The sequence below is a fragment of the Arachis ipaensis genome, chromosome B10 (genome assembly GCF_059453495.1).
Source record: "Arachis ipaensis isolate K30076 ecotype BB chromosome B10, ASM5945349v1, whole genome shotgun sequence".
NCBI lineage: Eukaryota > Viridiplantae > Streptophyta > Magnoliopsida > Fabales > Fabaceae > Arachis > Arachis ipaensis.
In genome coordinates, this window is record NC_142435.1 from 5,826,869 (window position 1) to 5,851,054 (window position 24,186).

A 24,186-nucleotide genomic window follows, 5' to 3' on the forward strand; every position below is an offset into this window, starting at 1 on the left:
AACTCTAATATAAATAACCTATGTCTTTTTTAAAAATAAATAAATTTAAATAATATGTTATCTAAAATATCTTTAATATAACATTGCGCGGGTCTCACTCTAGTTAAACAAAAAAAAATAGATGTAACAGGCATTTAGGCAAATGATTGTTTATGTTTTGATGCTGAGGCAAGGAAAGCATCAGTTTTAGAACACCTTATGAAAGAAAGTCTTAACCACTTGAGACAAATAAAGAACCAATGCTAAAATTGGAACCCATGGAATCCTCTCTGCTTATGGTATTACTATATATGGCTAGCAAAAAGAGTTTCAGTCACTCTTTTAATGTTTAGTGTGTTATTTTTGTCCAAATGATCAAAATCTCAATGTTATAAAAAAAAAACGAATTTTAAATTTTTACTTAATTGATAGCGAAACGTTTGTCACTCGAACAAACATTGTGAAATATAAATTATCATTGACTAAACTTTATAAAGAATAAGTAGAAGTGTAGAACTTTTGTTTTTATATTAGCGAATGAATGCATAATTGTTCACCATAAATAATTATGTCCATAACATAATTAATTTCTATGATTTTAATTTTTTGTCATTACGTTAATACTATTTTCTTTCAGCAAGACTAAGATATAGAAATATGGTTAATAAGGCCCATTTACTCGTTGTTACATAAGTGCACTGACAAGGTTATTGGGCTGATATTTATATTATGGATTATGCTAGGTAACCAATGACTTTTTTGAACAATATGAACAACCACCAACAAAATAAAAACACATCACACCTCCAAATTATCTACCTAAATCTTAATATTAGAATAACCATCCGCACACATATCCATTGTTCACATTGTTTAATATTTTCATTGTCTTACCCATACTTTTTCTTATATTATTTATATGGCAAAAGTAGTTTCAAGAACAATTAAGAACTTGCCCTAGAAAAAGCATCAAACGTTTACCAAAAATAAAAGCATCAAACACAGTATCACGTCCAAAAATAAGATACAAAAACGAAACAAAAAGAAAAAAAAACAAAAACGAAAAGAGAAATATGAATTGATTTAATTAGTCAAAGTATTCCAAGTAAAGTCACATTATTAACCCACACCATTAATCTTGGTACATAATGAGTTGTTGAACTATTTCTTTTGCTAATTATCATAACATGATTCACTTCTGAATTTCGATTGTGTGATGGAAATTTTTCAGAGTCAAAAAAAATAAAATGGCATTTCGAAAATTTATACGTGCATGTATTCTTAGACTAAGTGAGAGTTTGGTCGAATTTTATACGTGTAGATTACTTGAATTTAGTTTTGTTTATTTATATAAGCGACACTTTATACCGCCAGCTATATTACTTGTGATAGTATGTTAATGTTACTATATGTATGCATCTTATTCCTAAGACTTGAATTTCAAGAAAAGAACATTATAACTGGCCCTCATATAGAATCCCTTTGATGTCTTGAGTTTCATACAAGAAATTCTCAAAGTGAAAAAGTGTTCAACTAATTATTTTTTTTGAAACAAAGGTTTCATGGTTAACCCCAAACATTATCCTACACATTTTCATACCAATATATAAACATCATTTGATTTGGTTTCTCATCATCATTCAAACACTGATTCCCCTGAATCCTGCTACTGCAACATCAAAATGGCTCCTTCTAATTCACAATCAGCGCGGCCGAGCCTGCTTCGCTATATAGCAATGGTGATCCTGGCATTGATCATCCTTGTAGGCATAGCAGTGCTGATAACATGGCTTGTTTTGAGGCCAAAGAACTTAGTATACAGTGTTGAAGATGCTGCAATCCACAACTTCAACCTAACTGATGCAAACCATCTGAATTCGAATTTCGAGTTCACCATAAGAGCTTACAATCCCAACCGTAGAGTCTCTCTATACTATGACTCTGTAGAGGTTTCAGTGCGTTATGAGGACCAAACACTAGCCACCAATGCAGTTCAACCGTTCTACCAAGGACATAAGAATGTGACTAGGCTTCAGGTGAGGCTTGCTGCTCAAACTGTTGCATTGTTTGGGAATGTGCCTAAGGATCTTAAGCTTGAGAGAACCTCAGGAGATATTGAACTTGACGTGTGGATCAAGGCAAAGATAAGGTTCAAGGTTGGCAAGTGGAAATCAGATCATCGTACTATGAAAATTTTCTGTTCTTCTGTTTTGGTGAAATTTAATAGGAGCAAGACTTTTCAAAGGACCCCTTGTCATGTAGAACTCTGAGATGTTCCTTTTGTCTCTTTAAATTGTTGTTTTTCTGTTGGTTTGTTTTTTTGTTTTGGTTTTAAGATTCATGTTATGAATTCTTTTGTCCTTGTAATTCTTTTTTTTTTTTTTTTTTGTTATTTTAACTTGGAAGATTTGTATGTAATGTAACATCCTTAAGTTCTTGCATGTATTGATTAGTTAATCTATCAGCACTGATTCAAGTGATTCAGGCATTTCCCTTTAGATTTCATCTTGCAGTACTTTTCATATTTTCCAAATATTAGTGTACTAATCTTTATGAAATCACTTTTAATTAAGTCAATCAACAAACATGATGGTAAAGTAGTATATTACATAAAATCTCAGCCTTATTAAAGTAGACCCTTCAGCAAAATGCTACTGTCTCTCAACCAAGGTTGTGTAAATACATAATGTGACTATTTTGAACCAACATTGTGGCCAATCGGTTATCTTCCTTGGACATTTGTTAGGCTCACATTATTAATGGAGCATAATCCATCACTTGTCATAGAAGACTCTATATCCAGCAGAGTCTGCCTCTGAACGAATGCTGGCTGCTTGGGAGAAGGAAGATTAACAGTCTCACTATTAAGCATTGAAACCACTGCAGTTATTGTAGGCCTATCTCTTGCAAGTTCTTGTACACACAAAAGACCAATATGTATGCACCTCTTTATATCTTCATTGCAGCTCAGATTTGATATATCTGGATCTGTCAGAGGTGGAATGTTATCAGCATTCCACAGTTTCCATGCCTACAAACATTAATAAACATGAACTAGTTAGTTGATCAGCATCAAATTCATGTCATTCAGATGAAATAAGATTTTTGTAAATAGAAGACTTACAAATCCTAAAAGACTCAAAGATTCTGCATCTTCATAAAATCTAGTATTCTTTCTACGGCTGACAATCTCTAGTAGTAAAACACCAAAGCTGAATACATCAGACTTTTCTGAAAATAATCCTTCCATAGCATATTCCGGTGACATATAACCACTGCACAAAATTCGTCTTTAAAATTCTTGATTATGAGGTTATTTTATACATAAAATTGTAAACCAAAAGGAATTCTTACTATGTCCCAGCAACTCTCATAGTATTTGCCTCATTTTCAGTGTGGCAAAAAATCCTTGCCATACCAAAATCTGAAATCTTTGGATTTAGCTCTTCATCAAGTAATATATTGCTTGGCTTTAAATCTCTATGGATAATTCTTAGTCGAGAGTCTCTGTGAAGATAAAGTAAACCTCGAGCTATTCCTTCGATAATATGAAAACGTTTTTCCCAATTTAATACTTGCTTACATGAATCTGCAAAAGATTAAAAGGATAAACTTGTGATATAAGTAAAACATCTTTAAACTCATAAATAAAATTGACAAATTATATATTTTTAGATGAGAATATTTTTCACCAAATGGTTGTTGCCTCCTTGATATACACATACCATATTTATTGATAAGAAAAGAGTTGATAACGAGAACTAACCAAACAGATATGCATCTAAACTTTTATTTGGCATGTATTCATACACCAAAATCTTCTCATCTCCTTCTACACAACATCCAAGAAGTCTAACAAGATTACGGTGCTGAAGTTTTGATATTACTAGAACCTCATTCATAAATTCTTCTAATCCTTGACATGATGCTCTTGAAAGTCTTTTAACTGCTACTTCTAGTCCATCTTCCAATGTTCCCTACAAAACATTTTCATGAACTATAGCGACGCAAAAATTGCCTTTTGAGGAATGGTGAATTGCAATATGAGAAAAAGAAATACCCTATATACTAGTCCAAATCCTCCTTGCCCCAGCTTATTAGCTAAGTGAAAGTTATCTGTTGCAATTGCAAGCTTTTCAAACTCAAATTGGGAAAGCTCCGGGAGTTTAACTTTGCTTGGGTATTTTGTGTTGCTTATTGTAGGTAGTCTGAAATTTGCTCTCTCTGTATCAAAGTACAAATTTGTCAACGAGAAAGTATAGGAAAATAATAATAATTGTGAACAACCTAAACAATGAATTAAAAAATAATTAAAATAAAAAATTAGATTATTAATTAATTATTTAATTTCTAATTTTAAAATTTAAAAAATTAGTATTAGCATTTAAACGCATTTATACTAAGTCACCAAAAAAAAAACGCATTTATACTGAGTACCGTTATTTCTATTCTTACCGTAACCTCTAATACGCATCTTTGCCGTCATGGTTCTCGCCGCTGCACCCCCGCCGGCTGCACCGACGCCACTGCAGTCTCCCTCCGTAGCAAAGGCCGATGAACTCTGCATGTTGATTGATCCGCCCCGTTGCAGGAGAAGCGATAACAACCAAGGAAGGAAGCCAGTGCTAAAGGCAACACATATTTTTCCTTCCTGGTTCGGGTGCTGTTTGGCATGGCCTCCGGCCCGCAGCAGATGGTCTTTTCCGGCCGATCTTTGAGGGGAGCATCTCTGGGTTTGACCACTGCATGGAGCGCCGGCCCTACTACCGCAATTGCAGCTGCGCACTGCATAGCAAGTCCCGTAACGGAGGTGGCGCGTGCACCCACAAGCTGCCCAAGGGTAACAATGTCTCGTATCCGATGAGAAGGGCGTGGAGTGAAGGGGTTCCTTTTTCTGTTTATTAGTTTCCTTCTTTTATTTCAATGGCCAGTTTAAGGTGATATGTATGCGGTACTTTTAATTTTTCAAGTCGTTAAATATATTAATAATTATTTTTTATTTTTATTGATGTAAATTTTTTTATTTAGATAATTTGTGGAGAGCTTCTTATTTTTTACATATATTTGGACTATATCTCCCTATTGTTTTTTTATGACCATAAATACCACGTGGTTTTCACTATTAATCATGTTTGTATACTGTATAGGATATATGGCCAAAAGAATAAATGAAGAAACAGTAGTATTCAAGAGTTTTATACAATCAAACTAATTCTGCAGAAGCCATTAATATCATCAATTGGCAAAGCATGTAGTTTTGGTATACAGAAAGAATGATACATCACCTCCCATTGCAGTTCTTCTTTTCCACAGGATAAACGCGCAAATCACAATCCCAATAGTTCCTGCTACTGAGACTGTAACTGCAATGATCACTGCGGCATGATTTTTCTTCTTCTGCTCATCTATTAATTAACCAAAGTAATTAAGTACGAAATCATCTGCATGCACATGTATGTGTATGTCATATATATACACTTACCAAGCTCAGAAGAGGGAACACGTATATAAAGATCGGTTCCTCCCATTGAGAATCTCTGTATGTCAATCAAGTTTCCACTCCACAGCATACAACCAATTCCAACATCATAAGCATACGCTTTGCAAGAGCAGTTTCCCAAACACGCAGTTCTGCAGTCAAAGTCAATGGAAGACAACCACTCAGCATAGTCTGGAACCTTGGTATTCTGAAGCTTCACAAACCCATCTTCTACTGCTACCGATTCAACACTACTATTATTTTTTATGACTTTCTCACTCTCACACTGCACAGGTGTCTTCCTAACACAGCCGCTGCTCCAGTTTTGTTTGTTCCACTCCTCTACATTCCTTGGAACATACCCTCTCAAACAAGTGCAGATAGGTGAAGTTTTAGGGTCGCAACTTGCAAATACTCCACACTTGCCATAAACACCGCACTCAGTGTTAATAACAGACCACATCATGGACCATTGCTTCTTTGAATAATCCCAGTAGTATTCATTTAAGTTTCCATCAACACCCAACGCGAACATCCTTAGATTATGATTTGCATAGCTATAAGAAAGATAGTAAGTGCCGTTGCTCTCTTCATCTTTGCCACTCATGTAGTTTTGGTATACAGAAAGAATGATACATCACCTCCCATTGCAGTTCTTCTTTTCCACAGGATAAACGCGCAAATCACAATCCCAATAGTTCCTGCTACTGAGACTGTAACTGCAATGATCACTGCGGCATGATTTTTCTTCTTCTGCTCATCTATTAATTAACCAAAGTAATTAAGTACGAAATCATCTGCATGCACATGTATGTGTATGTCATATATATACACTTACCAAGCTCAGAAGAGGGAACACGTATATAAAGATCGGTTCCTCCCATTGAGAATCTCTGTATGTCAATCAAGTTTCCACTCCACAGCATACAACCAATTCCAACATCATAAGCATACGCTTTGCAAGAGCAGTTTCCCAAACACGCAGTTCTGCAGTCAAAGTCAATGGAAGACAACCACTCAGCATAGTCTGGAACCTTGGTATTCTGAAGCTTCACAAACCCATCTTCTACTGCTACCGATTCAACACTACTATTATTTTTTATGACTTTCTCACTCTCACACTGCACAGGTGTCTTCCTAACACAGCCGCTGCTCCAGTTTTGTTTGTTCCACTCCTCTACATTCCTTGGAACATACCCTCTCAAACAAGTGCAGATAGGTGAAGTTTTAGGGTCGCAACTTGCAAATACTCCACACTTGCCATAAACACCGCACTCAGTGTTAATAACAGACCACATCATGGACCATTGCTTCTTTGAATAATCCCAGTAGTATTCATTTAAGTTTCCATCAACACCCAACGCGAACATCCTTAGATTATGATTTGCATAGCTATAAGAAAGATAGTAAGTGCCGTTGCTCTCTTCATCTTTGCCACTCATGTAGTTTTGGTATACAGAAAGAATGATACATCACCTCCCATTGCAGTTCTTCTTTTCCACAGGATAAACGCGCAAATCACAATCCCAATAGTTCCTGCTACTGAGACTGTAACTGCAATGATCACTGCGGCATGATTTTTCTTCTTCTGCTCATCTATTAATTAACCAAAGTAATTAAGTACGAAATCATCTGCATGCACATGTATGTGTATGTCATATATATACACTTACCAAGCTCAGAAGAGGGAACACGTATATAAAGATCGGTTCCTCCCATTGAGAATCTCTGTATGTCAATCAAGTTTCCACTCCACAGCATACAACCAATTCCAACATCATAAGCATACGCTTTGCAAGAGCAGTTTCCCAAACACGCAGTTCTGCAGTCAAAGTCAATGGAAGACAACCACTCAGCATAGTCTGGAACCTTGGTATTCTGAAGCTTCACAAACCCATCTTCTACTGCTACCGATTCAACACTACTATTATTTTTTATGACTTTCTCACTCTCACACTGCACAGGTGTCTTCCTAACACAGCCGCTGCTCCAGTTTTGTTTGTTCCACTCCTCTACATTCCTTGGAACATACCCTCTCAAACAAGTGCAGATAGGTGAAGTTTTAGGGTCGCAACTTGCAAATACTCCACACTTGCCATAAACACCGCACTCAGTGTTAATAACAGACCACATCATGGACCATTGCTTCTTTGAATAATCCCAGTAGTATTCATTTAAGTTTCCATCAACACCCAACGCGAACATCCTTAGATTATGATTTGCATAGCTATAAGAAAGATAGTAAGTGCCGTTGCTCTCTTCATCTTTGCCACTCATGTAGTTTTGGTATACAGAAAGAATGATACATCACCTCCCATTGCAGTTCTTCTTTTCCACAGGATAAACGCGCAAATCACAATCCCAATAGTTCCTGCTACTGAGACTGTAACTGCAATGATCACTGCGGCATGATTTTTCTTCTTCTGCTCATCTATTAATTAACCAAAGTAATTAAGTACGAAATCATCTGCATGCACATGTATGTGTATGTCATATATATACACTTACCAAGCTCAGAAGAGGGAACACGTATATAAAGATCGGTTCCTCCCATTGAGAATCTCTGTATGTCAATCAAGTTTCCACTCCACAGCATACAACCAATTCCAACATCATAAGCATACGCTTTGCAAGAGCAGTTTCCCAAACACGCAGTTCTGCAGTCAAAGTCAATGGAAGACAACCACTCAGCATAGTCTGGAACCTTGGTATTCTGAAGCTTCACAAACCCATCTTCTACTGCTACCGATTCAACACTACTATTATTTTTTATGACTTTCTCACTCTCACACTGCACAGGTGTCTTCCTAACACAGCCGCTGCTCCAGTTTTGTTTGTTCCACTCCTCTACATTCCTTGGAACATACCCTCTCAAACAAGTGCAGATAGGTGAAGTTTTAGGGTCGCAACTTGCAAATACTCCACACTTGCCATAAACACCGCACTCAGTGTTGATAGCAGACCACATCATGGACCATTGCTTCTTTGAATAATCCCAGTAGTATTCATTTAAGTTTCCATCAACACCCAACGCGAACATCCTTAGATTATGATTTGCATAGCTATAAGAAAGATAGTAAGTGCCGTTGCTCTCTTCATCTTTGCCACTCATGTAGTTTTGGTATACAGAAAGAATGATACATCACCTCCCATTGCAGTTCTTCTTTTCCACAGGATAAACGCGCAAATCACAATCCCAATAGTTCCTGCTACTGAGACTGTAACTGCAATGATCACTGCGGCATGATTTTTCTTCTTCTGCTCATCTATTAATTAACCAAAGTAATTAAGTACGAAATCATCTGCATGCACATGTATGTGTATGTCATATATATACACTTACCAAGCTCAGAAGAGGGAACACGTATATAAAGATCGGTTCCTCCCATTGAGAATCTCTGTATGTCAATCAAGTTTCCACTCCACAGCATACAACCAATTCCAACATCATAAGCATACGCTTTGCAAGAGCAGTTTCCCAAACACGCAGTTCTGCAGTCAAAGTCAATGGAAGACAACCACTCAGCATAGTCTGGAACCTTGGTATTCTGAAGCTTCACAAACCCATCTTCTACTGCTACCGATTCAACACTACTATTATTTTTTATGACTTTCTCACTCTCACACTGCACAGGTGTCTTCCTAACACAGCCGCTGCTCCAGTTTTGTTTGTTCCACTCCTCTACATTCCTTGGAACATACCCTCTCAAACAAGTGCAGATAGGTGAAGTTTTAGGGTCGCAACTTGCAAATACTCCACACTTGCCATAAACACCGCACTCAGTGTTGATAGCAGACAACATCATGGACCATTGCTTCTTTGAATAATCCCAGTAGTACTCATTTAAGTTTCCCTCAGCACCCAACGCGAACATCCTTACATTACGAATTGCATAGCTATAAGAAAGATAGTAAGTGCCGTTTCTCTCTTCATCTTTTCCACTCGTGTAGAACTTGTCAATACAAATTTGCGGTCATCTCGGGTATCCCAAGAAATATTTGACCGTTCCATGGGCCACTTCGCCAGTGAGGTTGACTCTTCCCTCTCCAGATGAACGCTTCAGGGATACTAAGGCGTTCAAGGCTCACAGAGAAGTCTCCAGTAGATGGATCATGAGGAGTTCTCCACGAGGTTAGTTTTACTTTCTTGCCGGAGATCCTGTTGGCGCTAATCTTCATGCTCTGCAGGAACGTGTCTGTGGGGTGTTGGAAACTCTGCCACAGTATCGTCCCTGTGGCGTTATCTTGCAACACAAGGTTTCCGGTGGTGAGAAGCTGAGCACTTGTGGTGTTGGGGGATGCGATGTTTGAGACGTTCGTTGACCAAAGGATCTCATTATTACGTGCATCCATGACAACAAGGTTTCCATCCTCGGATATCTTGAGCACTGCTACACTATCATCACCTTTGATAGGTTGGTCTCTGTTAGCAACCCAGACGACAGGGGGGTTGGTTATGTACCAGATTCCGAGGTAAAATGATGTTGATGAGTTGGTGGTAAGGTTGAAGAATCCAAGGTGGAACATACCATGCTTGGAGCATAAAGTTTGAGGGGACTTAAGGATATAAGAAGAGGTGATGGTGTCTAAGGAAGTGGCAAAAGTGAAGAGTAATAATAATAGAAGAAAGGATAGGTAGTGCTCCATGAAAATGCAGAGAAGGATAGATGAACGAGTATTAAAGAATGGACAGATACAATGTAACTCAATGAAGAAGGCAAGTTGATAGTCATCATGTTGCTTTAATTTTGAATCGCTTGCATTGCATGTGGAAATTTGGCATGTTACTTTGGTAAGTTAGTGAGTTAGTCCAGCCCTGTTAGAATAAAGATAATAAAGACAACTTTTGGTGTCTACAATTCCAATTTGAGAAGTGTCCTATAAGAGGGTACGATAAACTATAAGATATTCCCCAGGAGACTTGGTCAGACGATAGCATCCCATATCGTTAATGAGTGAGTAGCTAGCAATGTAGCGTTATCTCAACTTTTAATTCGACTCTGAGTTTGTCTCTTCAGTCCCTTAAGACTACGATATGAGTAGGTTTTATATTTATAACTAGGATGAGATTCGCACAATGTGCTAATGGTAAATTAATGATAGTATATAATAAATATTAAAAATGGTTATATTTTATAGTATTAAATTAAATATGTGTAACCTAAAGTTAAATTTGAAAGGTGTTTTATTTAAAATAATTTGTAGTACAAAAGATTTGGAAGTTAAAGTTGTATAAAGTGACATTTTTATTTGATAGTTTGATTTTTGCATTTGTTTTAGTTGATGGATTTAGTGTTCTTATGTGGCGCTCATGCTCCTTTTTCTTTATTAGTTATTGTCAGAATTGTTGCTTTCTTCTTTCTGTCGAGGTTATTGTGAAGGTATGTTCTTTATGAATTGTTGAGTTGTATGCACTTTCTATTTTATTGTTCCATCTTTACATGTATGTTTTTCTTCGGAAGGTGTGTCTTGAATTTGTATGGTTTTCTTTCTTCTTAATCTCTTGATGTACTTTTCCAATGACATCTACAATAAAAAGAACAAAAATGTGTAGATTTTTTTTGAATAAGTTATTTTTAATAAAAATAATTGAAATAGTATAAAATGAAATTACTTGTTAGTATTTTTCTTTAACCCACTCTGTCAGACAATGTCTCAAGTGATGCAAATTCAAAATAGTCTTGAAAAATGTTCAAAATTAGATCTTTAATTTCTTTCACAACAATTGTGAGTGAAAAGTAGGGGGTGTGCATGCCAATGAGTTATAGCTCAAATGGCATAGTCTCCCCATACTCAATTAAGAGGTTGCGGGTTCGAGTCTCCTATCTTTGGTAAAAAAAAAAGTAGGGGTGTGCATGGCCCGGTCCGGTCCGAAGACCCGGCCCGACTCCGAACACTTTAGGGGCTATTTTTGTGTGATTTCACCGGGTCTAGGGCCGGGTAAGGGTCTCAAAAATAGACCCGGTCATTATTTCGGGTCGGGTGCGGGCCATGGCTCGGGTCACCCGAAGTCGGCCCGGTGGCCCGGTCATCATACACAATTAATATTTTGTGTTATTAGTGATGGATGATGGCTATTCTTATGTGGAATTTAAGTATTGTAAACCTTAATATTTTGTGTTATTAGTTATTATAAGACTATAAATTAATATTTTATGTTTAAAATGCATAAAATTTTAGACTAATGCATAATATTGTATTATTTATATTGATTTAAATATTTGGTGTTATTAGACAATATTAGTATTGATTATGGTTATGTTTTAATTTTAGAGAAGAGTTGGTTCTTGTTATATTTTTCTAAGTGAATTTTACCATGTCAAATAATGGTTGGAGTCTTGGAAATTTGGATATTTTCACATGCTAGCTTAGAAGAAGGTATCAAGGTAATATAATGTTAACGACATGGTTTTCACCCGGTTTTTACCCGATATAATCGTGGCCCGAAAGTATATAGGTTTCATCGGGTCTAGGGCCGGGTTCGGGTCTAATAAATAGGCCCGGTATATATTTCGGGTCGGGTCTGGGTCACATCAAACCCAGTTTCACCCGGCCCATGCACACCCCTAGTGAAAAGTTTGCTTTCATTATACCTTTAATTGGCCTATACAAATCATTTGTATCTTCTATTTTAAATTTTTTATAGTATAGACTTTTTCTTTCCTGCAATATTAGTAAATCATAGTTCATAATTAGTTAAAAAAGAATAATGAATAGTATATTAAAAGAAGTATAATTTTAACGATATTAAAATATAATTATATATAAAGTATTATAAAATAATATAAAAAGTAAAAATAATTAAAGTATTTTTTTGTAAATTTAATTTTAAAAGATGATAAATATGTTTGTTTTGTACCTTTTCATCTAATATAATCATTTCTAAGCAAAGAGACTCTTCTTCATTTGTGGGTGTTAATGTTTCCTATAGATGAACCACGCGAACTTTGATAAACTAATTGTCTTTTTGTTTGGTGATATTGTCCAAAGATTGATGCTCTATTGAGTAAGTTTGACTATTTGAGATGTTGTGTAGTTCAGAAATAAATTTTTTGTGCTAAATTTGATGTCATTTGAAGGAATAGTGATAAGAGACTTATATAAATAGTTCAAATAGTATGAAATTTAAATATTTGTAACGTAAAATTTATTATGATTAATAATATTATTATTACATTTGTAATATGAATGTTTATTATATTTAATGAGTTATTTATAGAAATTAATAAATTAATTATTGGAATTATAAATTTATTGTATTGTTTATAACGGTGAGATATAATAAATATATGGATATGGGTTCAATGTCTTTGTAGGTTACAAATTTGATTACAAATTTTTGTTTTTTGTTTTGTTGTTGATTTGGAAATAATAGTTGATTTGGCAAAAACTGAGTGGTTAATTCTAATATTTTGCCAAGTAAGCAATGTTGGTGACATGGCATATTGGCATTAGTAGAAAGAAAAAAATGTTTTAAAAGTAATGTGGATAAACTTATGTATCTACTTTTATATATTAAGAATAGATTGTTTAGCTTTGTATTTATAATTATTTTGATATACGGTGTTTTGAACTTATAATTATACTTATAAGATTACTATCAACAGATTTTAAATTGGCTTGAATATTCGATTTGTTAAAGCTAAATATTTATCCTTGTTAAACTTATTTTAATATACACATAAGACTATATATTTTTATGAGACTATATGTATTATTGATGAAGCTTTATATTATTTTAAAACATTTGATTTTATTCGAATATGTATTTTTGAAGCATTGAAATATTAGTTGGTACTTACTTATTTTGAAATTGTGAAATATGTTTGAAATGTCTTAAAATTGAGAAAATATGATTGAAAAGGATTTGGATAAGAAATTATTATTTGATTTGATTTGATACCTCATATGTTTGAAAGATCGAAGAATTTGTTATATTTAAAATTATATATTTTGAATTGGTTTGGAAGGCTCGTATTAGAAAATCGTAGTTAACGGCGATTATGACGTTAACTTAGATGCATCTAACTCAGACTCCAGCTAGCAGGGGTGTTGCTAGCCTAACGTGTAGGCCACACGTTAGATCTGTTAGGACACACAAGAGGAAATGACTACCCATAGAGGTGGAGCCGCCCGAGTGTAGACTTTTGATTTGATTTCTGTATGAGAACTCTCTTATTAATTCACTTATTATTATTAACTACTATTTTCTAATTAAAATTACTTTGATAATAATGTTTATATGGTATCATGTCGATTATAGATGTATTGTCTAGTCATTGAGTTGCAAAACTTACCCCATTTTTCTAAAAATATTTTCAGCAATAAGTATTTGATTATGTCAGCCTTTCTATTCAAGAGTAATGATCTGCAATGTGTATCTATTCTTTGTTGAATTCTTAGACGTCATCTGCTCCGTATGTCACAGACAGGATCCATCAATATTTATTTATTTTATTTTTGTTTAAAATATGTAATTATTCATTCTAGAAAGTGTAAATTTATCAAAAAATATATGTAACCTTCTTATTTATCTTATATTCGAATCTGTTGATTTTGCTAGGGGACTATTTCCCTGAGCGCCAGTCATGACTCATTTTGGGATGTGACAGAGTGGTATAAAAGCTTTAGGTTAACCTGTGAAATATGGAGCAAGTGTCCTATGGTAGGATCACAATTGTATAAATAGAAGCGCGCCTATTTGTACGAATTGTGGCACTATCAGAAGCCTGTAGGAATGTCATCTTTGTCCTCTCTATGTCATTGTTGTCTTTTGGTTATTGTGATCCTGCGTCCTCTATCGCTTCTTGAAATTCCTATCCTTTTCTTATACCAATCTTGACGTATTCTTTGGTAGGTTATTTTGAACGCATTGGTGCAATGGTTTTGGTTTCGATTCTCTATCTTTTAGCTGATTCTACTCTTTCTCGCTTTTTGTGAATATTTGCTTTAATCTTCTTTATCTTCATGTTATTTTCTATGGTTTCTAATTTCAAGATTTCATCCATGATCTAAAAGATTCGATATGTTTTTTACTGTGAATTATTATCTTATTTCTTTTATAGAACTGCATTTGGATTTGTGGATTATGGATTTACTTAACTGCTAAATGAGATGCTTTGTTCTGAATTTTGATAAAAACAAGTTTGTTCTTCTTATGTTGATGATCTTTGAAGCTAACATAATTTGAACCACTCGTGATTCTTTCTTTTGAATCAATAACTATGAAAACTGTTATTCAGTTGCTCAGGTAGAAGAACTACATGACGAACATATGAATGGAGTGTTATTCTTGTTTGTTGGATTGGAATTATGATTTTCTCTATTTAAGTGTAGCAAACTTTTTTGAATGATCTGTTAATTGAATTGAAGATCTTTTCCGATCTGAAAGTTTGGTTAAGCTTTTTTAGTTTGATAATCAGTTCTGTTATAGTTTTGTTTGTTGAACATGGCTTTTCTTTCATGGGACTGTTTTCTTGATTATTCAGGCGAGATCTAGATTGTGAACACTTGCTTTTTATTGGTGATTGGAGGATGAATTTAGTTTTTGGCTAAAATCTGAAACATGAGAATTGTCTTAACCCCTTGCTTTTCTAAAAATTCCCCTATTCTCAACTATTGTTCTCATTCTCAGAGTTTTAGGAAGATTGATTTTCTTGATTTTTAGTGCTTTGTGATGCAAACTATTTTGCCTGATGAACCTTGTTATTTATCTCGTAAAAATTGTTAGTTCGTGTTTTGAAAGCAAGAAATTTGTTTTGCCAAAAGTATAGAGAACCCAACTATAAGAAAATTTGCTTTGTTAAGCCATGTTGCCGTATAGTAATAATATTGGTTTTTGGCACCAGAATTTTCCTTCCTTTGTCATATAAAATAATCTTTAGTATATTATAACTATTGGCTCACATATAAAGAAAGTTTACAGCAGCCATTGTCTTCTCTATTCTCAACATGATTTTTAAAAGGCTCGTATCTCCTTTGGTGTTCCTTTTTTTTATCTGACATTTGCAAATCTTTTGTTCTTGTTTAGGATAATATAAAGAATAGTCAAATATACTTGATGGTAATCAGTGGCTAAGAGAAGGGGGGTTAAATCTTAGCCCCTTTTTGCTGAGTGTTACTTTCTGCCCTTTAAAATAGCTTTAGGAGATTTTTCTTATTTTTGTCTCGTACCTAGTCAAGAGACGTTTTCATTTTGTCTTGTAACTAGATAAGAGATATTTTTAATTTTGTCTCCTATGCAACAGAACCAGAAATGGAGTAGAAGAGAGAGAGAGAATCACACCAAGAAGTATCCTGGTTCAGCTGCTAAGTATAATGCAGCCTACATCCAGTCTCCATCACAACAATAATGAAATTTCACTATAATCATCTTGATTACACACACCAATTCTCCCTAGGAACTACCCTTCCTATTTGGGACAAGTTCAGAATTTATCCCCAATCCTGAACTTGACTTGGTCACCTGTTAAGCTTTCAACTGCTAAATGCTAACCCAACTTACAAGGAAATTCCCACAGAATCATGATACACAACACAGATGTACAAAGGACCTCTAAGATATCTATGGATTTTTTTTTTAATTTTGTACACTCTGCCTTTTTCCACTCACTGGCTTTTCTTACAAACCTCAATCTGTTTGCCTTTTTTCACCATGAGACTCAAGACAGACAAAACTAAAGAAAATACAAAATGAAACACATTGAAGGAGAAGAACTTCTGTTAGCTTGGGTAGCTATGAGAACTCTGTGCTTTCTCTCCTTGTCTCAAGCCTTGGCCGTTCACCCTTATTATAGAAGGGGAAGCTTCCAAAATTGAAATCGGTCCAACCGAGCCAACTTCTTCTTCTTCAACATAAACCGGTTCAGACAGAGAGAAGAGAGAGGGAAACCGAAAGCAAATCAACATGCAATTACCTCTCTCTCATCCCTTCTCATCAAGCTTCATCAATCCGCCCTTCCATCTTGACTTGGTCCCCAAGAAGGATTTCTGACCCTTGATGAACACTTGATCCTTGACAGCTCCATCTGCTCCACTTCTGCTTCTTCCTCCATGTAGCTACAGTAGCTACCTTTTATGATGGTTGAACAAAAAGTAGAAACGAGCCATACCCCAGGGATCTTCTTCTCTGACCGAATTGGATTGCTACCATTTTTAGGCATGGTGATCTTGAGGTTTTTTCACCACATCTTGCCATTAGTGGTAAAGATCTCAGCCACGCCATACTGTAGATCTTCTTTTTACAAGGGCTATCATCACCTAGGCCTCTTGCTTGCTTATAGCTTCTCTGCTTCTACCTCTGATAGCTTGCATCTTCAAGCTTCTTCACTGTCAGTGAAGTGACCGAAACTAGAGAGAGAAGAGTGAAAAGCTTTCAATGGAAGTAAAGAAAGAAATTAAAATGAGTTACTTATCCACTTCCCTTCCCCCATGCCTTGTAGCGTGTGAAATCAATTAATGCCATCAAATCAATTGCATTTTCTCTTTCATATTACCAATGCAATTAAAGCAAGTTCATAAAATTTGAATTCCATTCAAAGAGGGAGTGGGTAACCGAACCAAACATGCACTACTCTTTCCTTCTTTCTTTTCAACTTTTCGGACTAAGCCTTGTTGGTCTTGTAGCAAAGATTAATTGGGCTTCACATTAATTCCCTGGCCCAATCAACATATGAATAATTCAGCCATAATGTTTAAAACATTTTTGCACTAAAGGCTGAAAGTTTTGTCAATATTTTGGGCTTTTCATTGCTTAAAGCCCAATGACCAAAATCTGCAAGCAACATAGAAATTATTAATTAAACAATTTTGAAGCAAAAATTAATTTAATAATTTCTAATTACTATTTTAATAATGTTTGATCATCATAATGAATTGAAGTTTTCCAAACTCAACAATACTGTTGCTTTGCAAGTTTATAGATTTATAGTTAAAATGATTATCTTATTAGTCAACATATTGTGGCAATTGTAAGATAATACGTATTTCATTCTTAGTAATGATTCTATTGTCCTTTCAATTAACTATCTCACATAGATCCCTAGCTACTATTGTAACTTAATTATTGCCAATAAATCTGCTATACTTTCTAATACATTAAAATTAGATCCCAGTTTATCTTTTCAGATCTTGTACTTTGATTTTGATAATCTAAGTGATACTTTTATCTCAATTTTATTACAGTATGCTTAATGTTAATTTTGCAATTTCGACTGATTTTCTTATATTCCGATAATAAGATAATAAAATACAACATGAGTTAAATGTTCCCTAGAAAGCTACAAGCCTACAATTTGTATATATGAAAACTCAGGTCAATGTATATGAAGAGAAGAGTGATAAGTGGTTTCCTACTATGATTAAACCCAAAATATGGTTATATGACTAATATTAATCGAGATCATTGAGATTTTATAAGTAACAAGCAAGTCAATTTCTTTTGTGATTAGATTTCTGAGTTTTTTGATTTGTATGTAGTGGTTATTTTTGTGTTTCCTAACCTCACTTTCGGCTTGCAAACTTGTCAAAGACTCTGTATAGAAAAAAAAAGGGCTTTTTTATGATATAATTTCCCAGGTACGACAAGAATTTTGGAGATATATTTTTGTAATATTTGGATTCAATATATATATATTTGAGTTTGTCCTTAGTTCATAAGCTTTAAGTTCAGTTTACTATTTATGAAGGTGAAGTTTTTTTTAGTGTTTTATCTTTACAAGAAATATGATCTCATACCAATTTTTTAAAATTCTTTTGCTATGTGCTTGGATTTTGTCAAAAGCAAAACAAAAAAAGTAGTTATTATAACTAATCTTAGTGTGTTAATTGTCAATACTTCAAATTTTTTAGTTTTATTATTATTGTTATTTTATAAGTGAATTTATTTGTAACTTCATACAAAGTCTAGCTGCATGATTATAGAAAATCATATGACTGTATTTTACCAACAGTGACCATAATGATTTAAATACGTAAATGTATATGTAAATCTTGGCTTAATGGACAACAAAGAGATCAATTACATTTCTTGTCATATTTTACATAATCTATCTACTATTTTGAGTTAGGAGATATCAAATTTTATATTGACATAATTATTTAATGTCTAAAATCATGATAATAATCTCAAAGGTACTTAGTTGAAGGTTTCTATAGAAAGGGAAAAGAAGCATACTGATATTTGTGATAGTAACTGTTTTCGATTTTTTATGACTGTTAAGTTGCCTATTCTAAAATGTGTTGTCGTATTTTTAATTTATGTTTTGCTTTGTTTTCTCTATTGTTGATTTTATCTTTATGTTTATACGTATCCTTACTTGTTGTACACTTAAGTATCCTCTAGTGTTTTTGAGGAAAAATATTTGCCCATGACTCCTATTAATCTTCAATTCATAAACCTTTCGTCTTTTTGTTTCAACTTGAATTTGTTTGACGTGATAGTATTTATGCTTTTATAATTTCTTTTGAAATGTTCGTCTCATATATTTTCTTTGAGATTGTGAAATGATTCTCTCTTCCATTGTAAATGGATATCCTACCTGATTATGTTCTTAATCATTCTCTTAAACCTTTGTGAACATTGCCATTGACTTTAATGGCCAGCTCTTGTGAGCTATGTACTCCTTCTATTCAGCTTGAATTTGTTTCAACCTAATACTCTATCTTTCTTTTATTGTTTCTATCGAAATTTCTTGATTCAGATTTCTTTGTTAAGATGTGATTTGACTCTCTTTCTAGCACACTTCGTTATTTCTGAACATCCTTGTTTAATTGCGATCTTACGCATCCTCCCGAATTCTTGTGAACATAATCTGAGATGCTTGTTCTTCTCTTCCTAAGTTTTATATTCCTTTGAGTAAACTTGAGATTCTATTGGTTAACATGTAATCCCTAGATATAGCAAGCAAAACATTAGTTTTTAGGACATAGCTCGTAGACCCAGAAGGTGAAACTTATAAGTGTGCGACGTCAAAAAGATTATGAAGTAGGAGTATTCGGAGGAGGAAGTTAAGGAGATTTTGGTACAAATTGAAAAGTTAGTCCTGATGTTTGACTTTCGGATCGGATGTACATTGGGAGTGATGAACAAAATAAAAAGCGCCATATGTGTTTGACTTATCAAGAGAACAAGAGTGTGAATGTTAACCACATCTTTTTAACACAAACTTATCTTGTAACTTTTTGTACCCGATTATACTTCTTTCTCATGTTTGGTAGAAGGCTAAAACCATGTAACATTTTGTATACTGTATCAATTTTCGAAGGCAAAAATTTTTGTAAGGAGGGTAAAATGTAATGTTCCAAGTTTCTATTCTTAATATATAAAAGTTGATACATAAGTTTACATACATTACTTTTAAAACATCTTTTTCTTTCTATTAATGTCATGTCAGCAACATCGCTTACTTGGCAAAATCTTAGAATCAACCACTCAATTTTTGCCAAATCAACCATTATTCTAAATCAGCAAAAAAAAAAAAAATAAAAAAAATTGTAATCAAATTTGTAACCTACAAAGACATTGAATCCATATCCCTATATTTATTATATCTCACCATTATAAACAATACAATAAATTTATAACTCCAATACTTAATTTATTAGTTTCTATAAATAACTCATTAAGTGTAATAAACATCCATATTACAAATGTCATAATAATATTATTAGTAGTAATAAATTTTACGTTACAAATATTCAAATTCCATACTATATGAACTATTTATATAAGTTTCTTATCACCATTCCTTCAAATAATATCAAATTTAGCATAAGAAATTTAGGACAATTTACATAAATAAAATGAAGGAGAGAAAGTGTTACGTAAATACAACAATAGGAAAAACCAGACGCAAATGCAACAAACCTCATTATATGTAATCCGCGACACCCTAACGCTGATTTCATTTACACATAATCCGCTACACTCTGTCGTGGATTACGTTCAGAAGCAAAAACACATAAACCGCTACACCCTGTAGCAGATTATGAAGAGAGAGGCCCAAAGTGTATTTCGCGAGACCCTGTAGCGGACTACGAAGGAGTTGGCTCACTATATAAACCGTGATACCCTACAACGGTTTCTTCACAATGTGGCTGTTTGGAAGATGCCTATGTGTGTGTTTGGCAAACGCGTTAGAGAAAAGAAAAGTGATTCCACCTCTGAACACACGTTCACGAGAAGCTAAAATTTGTTTCTTCTGCGTTCATGTTCATGGTGGCTGGTTACTGTTAGAAAATTAGATGAAAAATTTTCTTCGTTCCAATATTTTTTTCATCAAAATCTTTTAAATTTGTTTCAATCACTAACAAGGTGAATATTTTGATTTTCTTTATTATTTTTAGTACTCTTTCATATTTTAATTTTTATATTTTTTTGTTTATATGATATATGTGGTTGGTTTTATGGAATTTGTATTCTTTCTTATCTATATGAATTTTTTTCTATTCTTTATTTGATGTACTCTATTTTCATTTTGTATAAAAAAAATTAATTTTTTTGGGTTTGTAAAATTTGTAATTGTAATTATTATATAATACGTTTATTATCAAAATTTTGCATAATATGAATTATGATCCTATCAAAAAGTATAAAATAAATAAAAAACTAATTATAAGTAACAATAGAATCATAAATAATAAAAATTTATAGTTTAAAGTAATATTAAATTACAGAGTACTGATAAAACTAAAAAAATTATAGAATATTTTCTTTTTATTTGACATTATAAAATTTATAGTGCTCTCTTTCATATTTTTATCTTTTATTGTATTTATTTTATTTATATCATAAATAATTTTTATATTATTTCACTTCTGATTTTTCATGTATATTATTATTTTTTTCAACAACATATATTATATGAACAAAATTTCTCATCTAAACTGTAAAATTCCTACAATATCCTTATTATTCTTTTTCCCAAATCTAACTCTAATTTCAAAATTAACTCACACTCTCAACTCTCACCTCACACGCTACACACATACACACATAGGAAAGGCAGAGAGAGTGAGGATCGGGAAGAAGAAGAGAGGGAAGGAAGGGACGGCGCCGGTGGGGCTGGGAGCCGTCGTCGCCGTCGTTGTCGTGGATCAGGAAGAGAGAGGGAGAAGGAGCTCAAAACAGGGAATGGGAGGATAAAGGAAGAAGCACGAGGTGGTGCTCTCCCGCCGTCGCCCCTGAAGACCATCCCTGCCGCAGTCGGAGCTTCCACTGTCGTTGTCGAGGACTCCATCGTCACCACAAGAAGCCACCGCATGTGAAAGAGAAAGACGCGACACAGAACAGAGGGAGGGAATGACATCTCGTCGCAGCCGCGCCTTGTTGCTGCCGCTGGAAGAGGAGCTTCGTCGTTGCCGTCATGGCTGTGGGTATGGGGCTTCAAAGAGAGAGAGAGAGAGGAGCTCGCTGAGGAGAGAGAAAGGCAATGGTCAGAGAGAGGAGAGTCTCGCAAGGAGGGGGAGCTGGTATGCCTCCATCGTTGCTACAGGCTGCGCCACCGCGCCTCTGGTCACCGGGAACCGTGCTGATGTCGTCGGAAGCCGCTGTTGGAAACTCTACAAGTTTGCCCTAGCTCAGCTTTGCTTATGCCTATTCTGTCCTTGTCGGTGGGGGGGTCACCGGAGCTACTAATGCTCCATCCTCTTATTTCCTTTGGTAAGACTAAACTTGTTCTGCCTTGTCTTGCCATAAAGCTCTATTATTGACTCTGTCCTATCATGTTTGCTGTCCCTTTTTGTCTTTGCTTAGTTTAAACCACCGTAGGCTATTAGATTCGCTGCCATTGTTACTGTGGTTGTTCTATGTCATTGATACTAGGGCTGTTGTTGAGGTTGCTGCAGTGAGGAATCGAAGTTGTTGCTACTACCTTGGTCCAAATTTCGTGCTCTTTCATTCCATTCTACTTCAACCTTCCTCAGGTTTTATCTTGGCACTCTGGTTTGGTTTCTTCGGTCCCTTGGGACCAATTTGTGAGTAGGCTTTACATTTATAATTATTTGATTGTGCATCTACAATTATTTTGATATATATCTATTATGATCTTTGAATTATACTCACTATATTTGCTTTGAATGATTTTAAATTGGTTAGAATAATTGATTTATTAGAATTAAATAATTCATTTTTTATGAAGTTTATACTTTCGGAACTATACATGAGACTATATATTTTTTTTTTGAAGTTTTGCATTATTCCAAAATATTTAATTTTACTTGAATATCTATTTTTGAAATATTGAAGTATTTATTGGTACTCAGTTATTTTAAAATTATGAAATATGTTTGAAATGCCTTAAGATTGAGAAAATATGATTGAAAAGGATTAGATGAGAAAGTATTATTTGATTTGATTTGATTTGATACCTCGTATGTATGAAAGACTGAAGAATTGATTATATTCGAAATTATATGTTTTGAATTGGTTTGGGAGGCTCGTATTAGAAAACCGTAGTTAACGGCGGTTATGATGTTAACCTAGATGCATCTAACTCAGACCCCAGTTAGCAGGGGTATTGTTAGCCTAACGTGTAGGCCACACGTTAGATCTGTTATTCTGTTAGGACACACAAGAGGAAAGGGCTACCCATAGAGGTGGAGCCGTCCAAGTGTGGACTTTTGATTTAATTTCTGTATGAGAACTCCCTTATTGATTCACTTATTTATATAAATTATTATCTTCTAACTAAAATTATGTTTATATGGTCTCATGTGAATTATAGATGTACTATCTAGTCAATGAGTTGCAAAACTCACTCCGTTTTTTCTAAAAATATTTTCCAGGAATAAATATTTGATTATGTGAGCCTTTCTATTCAAGAATAATGATCTGCAATGGGTATCTATTCATTGTTGAGTTCTTAGACGTCATCTGCTCCATGTGTCACAGGCAGGATCCACCCATATTTATTTTATTTTTTGTTTGTTAAAAATATGTAATTATTCATTTTAGACATTGTAAATTTATTTAAAACATTTGTAATTTTCTTATTCAACTTATATTTGAGTCGGTTAGGCTTGCTTGGGGATTATTTTCCTGAGCACCGATCATGGCTCATTTTGGGCCGTGACAAAGTGGTATCAGAGCTTAGGTTTAATCTGTGTAATATGGAGCAAGTGTCCTATGATAGGATCACAATTGTATAAATAGAAGTGTGCCTATTTGTACAAATTGTGGCACTATCAGAGGGCTATAGGAATGTCATCCTTGTCTTTTTGTCATTCTTGTCTTTTGGTTCTTGTCATCATGAGTTATCTGTCGATTCTTGACACCTCTTTCCTCTTCTTTGTACCCAACATTGAGTTATTATTTGGTTGCTTTTCTTGAACTTGCTTTTGCAATGACTTCAGTTTCGGTTTTGGTTCGCGATTCCTGCCTTATAGCTAGTTCTAATCTTCCTCGTTTTTGTGAATATTTGCTTTAATCTTCTTCATATTCATGTTGTTTTCTATGGTTTCTAATTTCAAGATTTCATCCATAATCTAGAAGATTCGATATGTTTTTGCTGTGAATTATTATCTTATTCCTGTTATAGAATTGTATTTAGATTTGCGGATTGTGGATTTACTTAGCTGCTGATTGAGATGCTTTATTCTGGATTTCGATACAACAAGTTTGTTCTTCTTATGTTGATGATCTTTGAAGTTAACATAATTTTGAACCACTCGTGATTCTTTCTTTCGAATCAATAACCTTGAAAACTGTTATTCGGTTGCTCAGGTAGAAG

At 34.3% G+C, this 24,186-nt stretch overlaps 2 protein-coding genes and 1 pseudogene across 2 annotated transcripts; 2 read left to right on the plus strand and 1 right to left on the minus strand.

Annotated features, from left to right (window-relative positions):
• The first annotated feature begins 1,597 nt into the window (after positions 1-1,597).
• LOC107622251 (uncharacterized protein At1g08160) lies at positions 1,598-2,484 on the plus strand. The gene has a single exon (XM_016324125.3). The coding sequence runs from the start codon at positions 1,662-1,664 to the stop codon at positions 2,247-2,249; it is 588 nt and encodes a 195-aa protein (XP_016179611.1). The 5' UTR covers positions 1,598-1,661; the 3' UTR covers positions 2,250-2,484.
• A 19-nt stretch (positions 2,485-2,503) lies between these two features.
• On the minus strand, positions 2,504-10,105 carry LOC107620325 (uncharacterized). Its single transcript, XM_088488105.1, has 16 exons — positions 9,423-10,105; positions 8,243-8,565; positions 7,967-8,194; positions 7,751-7,889; positions 7,132-7,664; positions 6,916-7,054; positions 6,297-6,829; positions 6,081-6,219; positions 5,462-5,994; positions 5,311-5,384; positions 4,435-4,888; positions 4,040-4,203; positions 3,746-3,956; positions 3,334-3,568; positions 3,104-3,254; positions 2,504-3,010 (listed from the first exon to the last, which is right to left on the minus strand). Exons 1-16 carry the CDS (start codon positions 10,103-10,105, stop codon positions 2,702-2,704), a joined length of 4,848 nt encoding a protein of 1,615 aa, XP_088344231.1. The 3' UTR covers positions 2,504-2,701.
• A 10,744-nt stretch (positions 10,106-20,849) lies between these two features.
• On the plus strand, positions 20,850-22,035 carry LOC148579019 (uncharacterized; annotated as a pseudogene).
• Positions 22,036-24,186: the final 2,151 nt, after the last annotated feature.

What these genes read in the sequence shown, in the direction of transcription:
- LOC107622251 (XM_016324125.3), top strand. Translation starts at nt 1,662, where the DNA reads ATGGCTCCTTCTAATTCACAATCAGCGCGGCCGAGCCTGCTTCGCTAT.
- LOC107620325 (XM_088488105.1), bottom strand. Translation starts at nt 10,105, where the DNA reads ATGGAGCACTACCTATCCTTTCTTCTATTATTATTACTCTTCACTTTT. An exon ending in CCCGAGATGACCGCAAATTT is followed by an intron (nt 8,566 to 9,422) that starts GTATTGACAAGT and finishes AAACTACATGAG; the next exon opens with TGGCAAAGATGAAGAGAGCA. An exon ending in GATTTGGACTAGTATATAGG is followed by an intron (nt 3,957 to 4,039) that starts GTATTTCTTTTT and finishes AATGTTTTGTAG; the next exon opens with GGAACATTGGAAGATGGACT.